The 10871-nt window shown below is 35.1% G+C and overlaps 1 protein-coding gene across 1 annotated transcript; it reads right to left on the reverse strand.

Annotated features, from left to right (window-relative positions):
• Positions 1-405: 405 nt before the first annotated feature.
• On the reverse strand, positions 406-10277 carry LOC136043993 (uncharacterized). Its single transcript, XM_065729082.1, has 3 exons — positions 10210-10277; positions 4745-7127; positions 406-549 (listed from the first exon to the last, which is right to left on the reverse strand). The coding sequence occupies exons 2-3, from the start codon at positions 7091-7093 to the stop codon at positions 406-408; spliced, it is 2493 nt and encodes an 830-aa protein (XP_065585154.1). The 5' UTR covers positions 7094-7127; positions 10210-10277.
• Between the last annotated feature and the right edge of the window lie 594 nt (positions 10278-10871).

Below are 10871 nucleotides of genomic sequence, written 5' to 3' on the forward strand. Positions count from 1 at the left end.
GAACCTGAAAAAGTGCTTAAATAAGGTCTTCGAGAGGCATCCGAAGCTGGCCCTAGGAGCAGATGTCATTTAATTTTGATTTTGAGCATTTAGATTTCCCTCCAAAGTTGACCCCTCCCCCACAAAAAAAGTCAACTGGATGGTTTTTTCTCAACTTGGGTAACTAGCTAAAAACAGGTTTCAACTTTATTCTTAAAGTTGATAGGATGCCTATTTTCCTTTTCTGTAAGGCTGCAAAAGCTTAACCTTCACTATTTATCGAAAGTAAGAAAAAGACTCCATTTCGGCTAGAAAAAATGTTTTAGAAGCAAAACTAATGCCATTAATTAACAAACAAAGACATAATACATAAAACAAACAATCTGTTAAAGACAAGACGGCCATCGATTTAGACTAGTATAAGTTTTACAGTATCAATGAAAACTTGCCCAATTTCCTTATTTTTCTTAGATCGACTATCTTGGACATTTTCCCATTGGCTTGCCTGAAAATCAACGACCGATCGGCAACAACAGCAATACCACTTAAGAAGGGTCCCGACACGCCTTCCTAAAATAAGGAGAAAACTTGTTTTTTGAGTAGAAAAACATATAAGTTGTAATACAAAACTTAACTAGAAACAAATGATACAAAAAGAACAGAGGATAGGCTACTTTTCATTCATAACTAAATAAAATAAGATATAATCATCACGCCATCACAAGGGAGGAAGACAAAGACATTCACAGGAAAGGGTGACGGGAGCTGTTACCATGGAAACTCAATGATATGAGAATTGATAAATCCGAAAATTTGAAAATATGTCTAGTGATTTTCTTGCAAAATTTAAAAACCTATATACCCCCAAGGCATGACTTACAACCCTATCCCAAGGGCACTGGGGGGTTGTGTCAATACTAGAGGCATTGTTATATGTTCTTTGGATTATTTCGAACAAAATCGCTATCTCACAATTTGAATCAGATTCGTTTGGTGAAAAGATTAGTTAGGTGAAAAGAGGCAGAAAGGCAACTAATCAGGGCAGAAAGAGGAGGCTAGTTGCCCCCATCACTTTTGACTCTTAAAACAGAACAAGAACTTCCCATTTTGAACCGGATGAGCCTCCTACATGGTTTATCCAGCCATCCTTTCCGTAAAAACCTTAAATATCCCTGGTGCATAACTTACAACCCTTGCCCCCAGGCTCTGGGGGTTTGTTTCAACCCCAAAACTTGTTTTTATATAATATTAGGACTATCTTGAACAAATTAACTATCTCAAAGCTTCTATCAGTATTTCGAGAAAACATCAGGTATGAGGGGGTGGGAAGTATCTACGCTCTAATCACTTTGAATCTTAAAAAGGAACCTAGAACTTCTGATTACCAGTCAATTGAGACCCCCCCCCCAATGTTTATGCGTCCACCCTTTCAATAAAAAACCTTGTATGCTCTCAGGACGTAACTTACAACCCTTGCCCTTAAGGTTGTGGGGGTTTGTCATCTTAAAAGACATACTTCTCGGACTTTTAAACTATGTTAAACAGAATGGCTATCTCAAAATTTTGATTGGATGTTTTCGGGTAAATTTTGGGCTTGGGAGGGGGGAATTTTGTCCTTCAATTACATTCGACTTTTAAAAGGGGCGCTAGCACCTTCAATTTCGAATCAAACTAGCCCTTTTAGAAGTTTCTACGACAACTCCTTCTATACGAAGTGCCCTGGTCTAAAACCAAAAGATAAAAATACATTGTGCCAACATCTTTCTTTGCTTAGGCGGCGCGATTGCGCTGCCTATGATATTCCATTCAAACATATAGAAAATCTAGTGGTACGACAGACTGTTCTTCAATTTAATCTATAAAGATAAATTTTTTATTCTTCAGTATAAAATATTTGCTTTGAGCAAACTAAAGAGATATATTTTCGGATGAATGTAATCAGAAAAAAAGTAAAAAAAGAAAAGGGGCCATTTTAACCAAATCCTCAAGTGGAAACCAAAAAAGTGTATAATCCACAAAGTTTTTCTCTCTCCTGTAACAAATTATTGTTGTTTTGTTGTTGTTGTTGACAGATAAAATCATTTTGTTTTGTTGTTTTTATCGACTAATAAAGACATTGTGGTGAAACAAAATATACAGTACAAAATGCATATCTATTTCAGTGAAACACAAACGACACTCCAGACTTCAAGAATTTTGAGGAGACAATGAACCCACTCTTAATTAAAATCAAGTTGCCACCAAGGCATGACTAATTTAAGAAATAGCCAAAGCAGATAATTTGAGTGAGAGGCAAAAGCCTTTTTCAGGATTGTATAAAAATGATGTCATCTTGTTGATAGATAGTCTATCATCCATCCATCCATCCAAAAGCAGATGATGGAGATTTTTGGGTTGACTCATAAAGGACAATGTCAACCTGACTTCTATGTAAAAGGGGGGACTAAATTTCCTTGGACTCACAGGTAAACAACTGGCCTAAGCCTAATAGGCTTGCCCCCTTAGAGTCTTAGGCAGACTACCAAGTTCTAGGATTGACACGTGACCTACAAGTCCCCTGGACTCGCAGGAGAACTGGGAGACCTATAGTTTTCTAATTGTTTGGGTAAAGGGCACGGGTGAACGACGGGAGTAATTATGACTCACTTATTGGACAAATTATTGCGTGTTAGCTTTTGGAGATGCCCACCTACCTAGAGTATCAGGCAGGTTGGTCAAGTTTTAGAATTGACACATAATCATTAATTCGCCTGAAATCGCAAGCAAACAAGTGTCCAGTCCAAAGCCTAATAGGGCTCACCCACCTAGAGTGTTAGGCCAGCTTTAGCACCCAGTTCATGAGCTCAGACTGTTGCGCAAACAAAAAAATAATTAAATAATGGTTGACCGACAAATCGCCTGAACTCGCAAGCCAACAAGCGTCCAGAGCCTAATAAGAGGCCCACCTGCATAGAGTTTCAGGCGAGTGACCCAATTCACAAGTTTAGACACTTACGCTAACAAAAAAAAATAATTAAATATTGGTTGACCAACAAGTCGCATGAAATTGCAAGGCAAACAAGCGTAATTTATGATTATTCCGCCAAGAGTGCATCCCTAGAGTGCTTGCCTAGAGTTTAACTTACTATTGTTTTCAGTTTCATCTGATTTTTCGAACATTTTATGTCCATTTTGAACTAGATTCATTCATTTTTAGTAATATCTGGTATATTTTAGTTTGAATTAGCTATTCATTTTAGCTGCTGTTCATTTTAGGCTCTATTTATTCATGCATATTAGTTTCTGCTCATTTGAAGGTTGACTATGGCTTTATATCTTCTGATCTGTCGTAACTCAGTCTATTGATGTTCTGCGTGGCCATATAGAGCCTAGAGTTTCATTCTAGATGTCACAAAGTCGGGTCACAGGCCTGGCACTTGTTCTTGTAAAAAGAACCAGCAAACGAAACACCGATTTGATGACCTGTGAGAAATCAATGGCTCTGAGCGATCTTTATTTTCCTTATTATTTCTGTTCAATTTAGGCTGGAGAATCGCACATTACTTCTCTTATATTTTTGTTGTTTTTTTTTAGAGTTTATTTCTGTTCTTTTGCGATTTGATATTTTTTAATTATAATTTAATTGCATAAATAATTCCAAAGTTTTTTTTTAATTTTTCTGTTCAAAAACTATAATGTTGGATATTTATTTTAACATTAGAATACATTTGAAAATATTCAGAGTTTTCCATGGGATGTTGCAACACAGGGTACCGTTGTTTTCTACGTTTTCATAAGGTAAAGCTTCCCGAGAGTCTTTTTAATTAGGAAATACTAGTTCATATCCCTGCACACTTTAATATGTTTGAATTAAGATGGTCTATAATCAGTTTTAAAATCCGAGATTCAAGCTTTCATGGTGTAAACTTTGCTGGGGCTTCATTCAGAGGGAACCTTCTTCTTCAGTAATCGATATTCAGGTTATTATGGTGATTTTCTGTCTTTTTTCTTGACGTTATGACAAATAAAATCAAACAACCCGAGATTGAAATTGTTTTCTGTGAATTACAAATTACCGCCGCACCTTTAAAAGGCTTAGAGGGTCTTAGCCCAGCTCATGTTCGTGGTCATTTCTGTTCTCTTTAAATTTGAATTGATTATTCATTGTGGAGTTTCATTTATTCACTTATAGTGATTACTGTTCATATAAGTTCGGACTATTATTTTACTTAATTTCTGCTCGTCTTTTTTTTAAATTCAACTATTGACTTTTTTTGAAAAACTTAATTTTAAATACTTCTTAAATTTAACCATGTCAAGAGACTGCGGATATATTAGGTCCATCACTATCCTTCGTGGTATACCCATTAGCACACACAGTCATAGGCCCCAATTCACATATTATTATTTTTTTTTTTTAATATTCAGTGAAGATACAAGGAACAGTTTTTCATAATATAGGAGGATTTTTTTTTCGATTTTGGTTAATGAAAATACTCAATAAATATATGTTCCAGAATATGCCCCCTCCCCCCCCCTCAATTAGCGACTTTATCTACAAAGGACGAGGAATTAAAATTTTTATCATAGTCAATAGTTATCATAGCTTTACAGCTCATTTGAAAAGCTTTACAGCTAGTTTTTAAAGATCAAACGGAGAAGGACATAGATATTTACTCCATATACCTAGTTTATACAATGCTAAATTTCCTAGAGTACTATAGATGGAAACTTGCAATGCTCGAACGTTTCCAGCTCCGTGTAAGAATAATAAATCGATACATACCTTGTAATAAACTTTAGCTAAAAACAACACATTCCTGGCTAAAGAGCCTTGTGGAATTTTGAAACAAAGGTATGACAGGATTCTTAGCCATTCTAAGGAACGTTCACTGCTGGACAGAAAAATGTAAATAGTGTCACGTTTTTCAGAGCACAATACAAGCTGAATGGTGTTAGTTTTCTCTAATTTCAAAGAAATGACTTTCCGTGTTTGTTCAGTCCGTTTCAAGCACTTGGAATCAGAAAAGTTCAAGCTGATTGAATTGACAATGAGTGTCATTAAAGATGACCTTTTTTTGTCAACACTCTTTCCCATTTGAACCAAACCTTCAAAGAATTCTCCAGAAATTTTAATGGTTTCATCATGTCCAACGATTATAGATTGTTTTAGTGATGACATATTGATCAAGGAAAGTCGTTTTATTTTGCCACTAATTTTATTCTTCTTTTCGTTATTAACCGTATTTGATTCTTTAAGAATAAAGGATGGATCACCCATAGTATGTTCCTTGTTGACTTTTAATGACAAAGCATCTAAGGAAGACGCTTCACCACCTTCAAAAATGGGGCTTGAAGTGTTTTTCTTTTCTTCTTCATCTTCATTGCTTTTATTGAGTTCTAATGATATTTCTGGGAAAGGAAGCTTCCCAGAAATATCATTTCTGGTTTCATCATGTCCAGCGATTATAGATTGTTTTAGCAATGACATATTGATCGAGGAAAGTCGTTTTGTTTTGCCACTAATTTTATTCTTCTTTTCGCTTTTAACCGTATTTGATTCTTTAAGGATAAAGGATGGATCATCCATAGTAAGTTCTTTGTTGACTCTTAATGACAAAGCATCTAAGGAAGACACTTCACCACCTTCAAAAATGGGATTTGAATTGTTATTCTTTTCTTCTTCTTCTTCATTGCTTTTATTGAGTTCTAATGATATTTCTGGGAAGGGAAGTCTCGTGTTGTTCTTTCCAGAACTACTTCCAGTTTTTTTGGTTTCAATATGAGTAGGGTTACTAAAAATTGAAGGCGGGTCACCAGTGCTAATTTCTCTTGGAGCTCTTGGCGAGGAATCGCCCAGAGAAGGTGTATCATTACTGAATTCTTCTGACATAACTGGAATATGACTATCAGCTTCCATAGAAGGCAAATCAGACAGTACACCTCCATCCATTGATGAAAATGACCTTGCACAACTTTTTGAGCTAACCACAGCTTCAAAGGGATCAGCAATATTTGGTTTTTCTGGAGGAATGGAGGTCAAATCAGCATCTGTTGACGTTGCAAAGCAATAGAAAAGAGGATCAAATTCTTCTAAAACTGTCGCGACGTCTTCAATTCCCTTATGGTTTTCAATTACAGTTCCTACTTCATCATCATCACGATTTTTAGAATTTGCATTGCCTAAAGATTCAAATGCAGCGTCCATAGCACTCTTATGATTTAAAGGAAGACCAAGTTCACTAAGAGCTAAGTCTTTTACATCCTCCAGCTTGGAATCAAAGAAAGTTTTGTTGGTTCCAATAAAGTAAAATTCTTTGTTTTCTAGCGATACTGTTGGGGTGTTAAGTATCTTAAGGGTGTGTTTGTTAATTTCTTCTAATTTGTCTTGAAAGGGAGCAAGAGGTGTAGGTGAGCAACGCTCCTTTATTTCTATTAATCTTGGTGCCGTTTCGGGTAGCTTATGATTGTATTCATTATTTTCTTCAGGATTTGGTTGGGAAGGTATAGTAATATTTGAACATGATATATGTCTCCGTGTAACAGGAATAGGACCATCTAATAAAATTTTATTTCGAGTTAGTTCAGCAGAATCATCTCCATTACTTAGGTCTGATGTAATTCTAATAAAAGAAGTACTGACATTGTTCGTGCAAAAAGGATTCGTCCTATTGATTGCAATTTCACTTTTAGAATCATCTGTTAATCTTGAAGAGGGACAATTATCAAATAGGTCAAAATTATTAGCTAGATTATCTGAACTAATAGGCAAGCCATGTGAGCCAGCCAATTGCAAATCTAACTCAGTTTTTCCTTTGGATTCATTGCTCTGAGTGATCAGGGTACAAAAATTACGTTGAGGCACTTGTGGTAAGCTAGTAATAAGCTGTGGAAACTTTTGGTAAGCTAGCGGATAATATACATTTTTTGGTCTTTTTGGACCTTTGGATAGGTATGACTCACAAAATGGATTTTGATTACTATCATATGATAAGTAAGGCAAGGACTTATTCTCTTTGCTGGGCTGGGCTACTTTACTCGTCCTTACAGCTGGCACTGGTAGCTTTGTTCTTGTTGTAGGAGTTGGAGCACCCTTATTATTTGGATTAGGCCCATTCGTGCCATTTAAATCCATCTGGCAAGTTGCATACAAAGTCTTTATTAGCTATCTGAAATACAAATAAAAGCAAATTAATAAAAATATTGCGCCACACAAGAGAAATTGGCGTAAAAGGACAAAGGTCCTACTTTTTTGATGTAATCTATTTTGCTTCTTCAACTTTTAAGGCCGAAATATATTCCAACTAAATTTCTTCCTGAGAATATCTATAGGTAATTCATGCACAAAAAGTGGCAAATGATGTTTGCTTAAAATTTTAATCCACATAATCAATAAATATTATTAAACAAGCTGATAAAACATTTTAAAACTTCTGGTCTTTCGAGTTCAAGCACGTGCTTCAAACAAAGATTTGACATAATTCTAGTATTGGGTGCTATTCTGTAAAACTATTTATCTCCAGTGTTATCTGTGCAATTAAATAAGGGGCTAACTTCAACCGCGGTCATAAGCTAAGCGAGTTAGCTTTCGTTGGACTGGCAGGTCTATTATATCCACCATATTGCTTGAAGAGCGAGCGGTCACTTTTACCGGTGACTTATTATATTATGCTTTTGTAACTGGGGCTGATTACGGACTGTTTTTTTTTTTTTTTTTTTTTTTTTTTGAATAGGTTATATGTGCAAGAGTATCCTTTCACCAGCAATTTTCTGGTAATAGATGATATTAGGTCAAAGCTGATTGCAAGACCCTGTGGCTATTACCCAAAGTCTCGAATTTCTTAAAGTGTTATTGTGATTGAAGGACTTTGTTGGTGACTGGACATTATTTGATTTCTATGGATATTTTTGAAGAATTTTGAGAAGTTTTTGTCTTAGAGAATTTCTGCTTTTCCTCTAGGTCGAGGAATTTAATGCACTACTCGAGTAGCTTGCCAGAATGGAGACTATTGCTATCAAATTGGAAAATTTGGCTAGTTTAAGTGATATCTATTGGACTATTATTTAATATTTGCTTTTCTACAGATTGAAGGAAAATTTTAACGAGTTATTTGAATATCCTACCAAAACGGAGGCTTTTATTGGTCGATTGGGAAGTTTTCTTAAATCGGCTGATATATGGTTTCTTGCATTTATTTTCTTTTTTTTACACATATGTACCAAGTAAAATCGTCAACGTGTTTATTATTAATAAATTATGAAAATATACTGACATAGTTGGATACAAAATGTCTCAAATATATGTTTTGATAAATTATAAAATGGTTAAGAATTCTGTTCCGTCGATTGAGAAGCTAAAAAATTTGTATGACTCAAACATCCGTATGGGTTACAAGTTCCAGAAACTGGCCACCCACTAACAGTTCTCCCACCTAGAAAATCTCACCCTACTAAAAATCACCCGAAAAATTCCCCGCATTAGGAAATACCTTCCCTGGAACATTCCCCCTTTAATATTCTTCTAAGAAAATTCTCCTCTGGAAGGACTCCCGTCATATAAATTTGAGGAGTTAATAGAAAATTAAGACAAATAAAAAGAATGAAGGAAAACAGGATTCCAGGAAAACTTAACTGTATTCCGATACGCATATAAAATGTATGGTGTAGAATCAAACAAGTCGTGGTAAGGAAATGTAATAAAAGAGCAACTCGGGTCAATAGTAATCAAAACACTAAAACAAGGATTTTGGTAACAATTAATGCATCAAAAGTAATTAATTTTTATAAAGACTTCAAATATATAAAATTTCATTAAGTTTAATGTTAAACATCAAACGCTGCAAGTGTGAGAAAATTTGCCTGATTTCCAAAAAAAAAAATGAAGAAAAACCTACTAAAACAGCAAGTTAATATTAATGAAAATGACATGCCTGGATTCAGAATGTTAAAGAAAGGTACTGTAGAGATTTTAAGCTCCTATCTACAAAAATTTGAAATTTGCATTATTTCATATGAAAAAGATCACGGATGTGTGTTTAATTGTTGTTGCTTTTTCCTAGAGGTGATTACATCGAACCAATAGTCCTAAATGATCAGGGGGAGGGGGTTAATTCGAGTGGACGTTAAAAGCTATAGAACCTTTTTAAAGTGAACAATTATATTATGTAACGGAAAAATAGCGTTTTGGCCAGTTTGTAGCACCAAACTATGGGTTCCCCCCATGGACGACCCAGTTGCTATTGACTAGAAATTACGAGAAAGCTGCTCTATTTTAAAAGTATTACAAATTTTATCTGTTGAATTTTCTAGTTGCACAGGAAGTAATGCTGCAAAGTTACCCGTTCCTGAAAGGTCAGGTAGTCCATACAACTTAAGGTACTTAAGAGAGGAAAACCTTCAATCTAGGCCTAGTGGACGATATCCTAAATTTTTTCGCGAATATAGCTAGACGACTTTTTGAAAATTTTCTTTATTTAATCTTTTACTTGCTTATTTGGAATGAGGAGCTCTCTCAATTTTAAATTTGATTGTTTCTGACTTAGTACTTGACTTCTTATTTAATATAGAATAAAAATCCACTGTAAAGGTACTTCCAACGGGAAACCCTTCTGTTGTGCACTTAGTCGATGCGTTTTCGATCGCAAAAACTAAATTGGTATTATGCACTATATTCTTCGCCACGGGCGTTACGTAATGGGGAGGGAAGGAAGCCAGTCTCGAATGTTTTCGGCTAGACAGATAAAAAATTTCACCTGGTAATATAGTGGCGCGAAGATTCAATGTTTTAATATTTCGATTTTTTTTTTATTAGGGCGAATGGGTAGGGAAATGTGTGACGTAAAATTAATGAAAGAAGATCAGTCTCAGTCGGTATTCTAAAGTAACTTCTACAATTTCCAGGGGTGAATCACCAGAATTTTATTCTGGTGCAAGAAGGGGTCCATATCTGGATATTCAAGAGGCATGGGATATATAATAATTTTTCCCCAAATTTTTTTTTTGGGGGGTGGCAACTCCCCCCCCCCCCTTAAAACGACGCCCCTGACCCCAAATGACTTGCCACAAAAATAGTTTTCTTGTCGAATTGCCCCTTTCTACGTTAAAACAACAGGATGTGTCGGTACATAAATAAGAGAATAGAATATTATGCTCGTTATTGTCAAAGTCAGGTTCAAGTGAATTTCTAGTTCATAAAGTAAATAACGAATAAATTTATAATATAGAAATCCAAGATAATTTGAATCAACTTACATTTGATAGCAAGAAGTTTGAGTGTTTGACTCACAATTAGCTTGACTGACAGTTCTTTTTGAATAGATGCCAAAAGCATACAAAATTATAAGACTGATCAGCAACTGATGATAAGTCCTTATCTCCTCCCAATCGTCCACAGAGTTTGGATCAGACACTTTAACAGGATTGACAATTAGCAGGGATCATTTTGCTAAAACAGCCATTTGGGCACATTAATTGAAGCGAACTCGGGTTCCACACTTAACCTTAAAAATCGAAAAGCAAACATGGGCATCAAGCTCAATCTTTAAATTAAAAACAAATCTTAAAACTAAAATAGAAATCAACTCTTCTTTGATACCAAATAATAACTTTACAGGATCTCAACACTAAGAAAATGAAGAGTTAGGTATGAAACTGATTTCAAGCTCAAACTCGTGTTCCAAATACCTAGCTATAGAGGTCAAACAGGATAACAAAACATAGCACACATAACACAAGAAGTGCAGAAAACAGATAAAGAAAATACTACAAGTTTCCTATGTTTTGGTTCTAAAATGATAATAGATAATATAGATAAAGGGAAGATTGGAAACCTCCCATGTTGTAATATTAAAATGAAAACTTTTGACATTAGAGTTAGGTAAGAAACTGATCTCAAGTTCAAACTCGTGTTCCAA

The sequence above is a fragment of the Artemia franciscana genome, chromosome 2 (genome assembly GCF_032884065.1).
Source record: "Artemia franciscana chromosome 2, ASM3288406v1, whole genome shotgun sequence".
Classification (NCBI taxonomy): Eukaryota; Metazoa; Arthropoda; class Branchiopoda; order Anostraca; family Artemiidae; genus Artemia; species Artemia franciscana.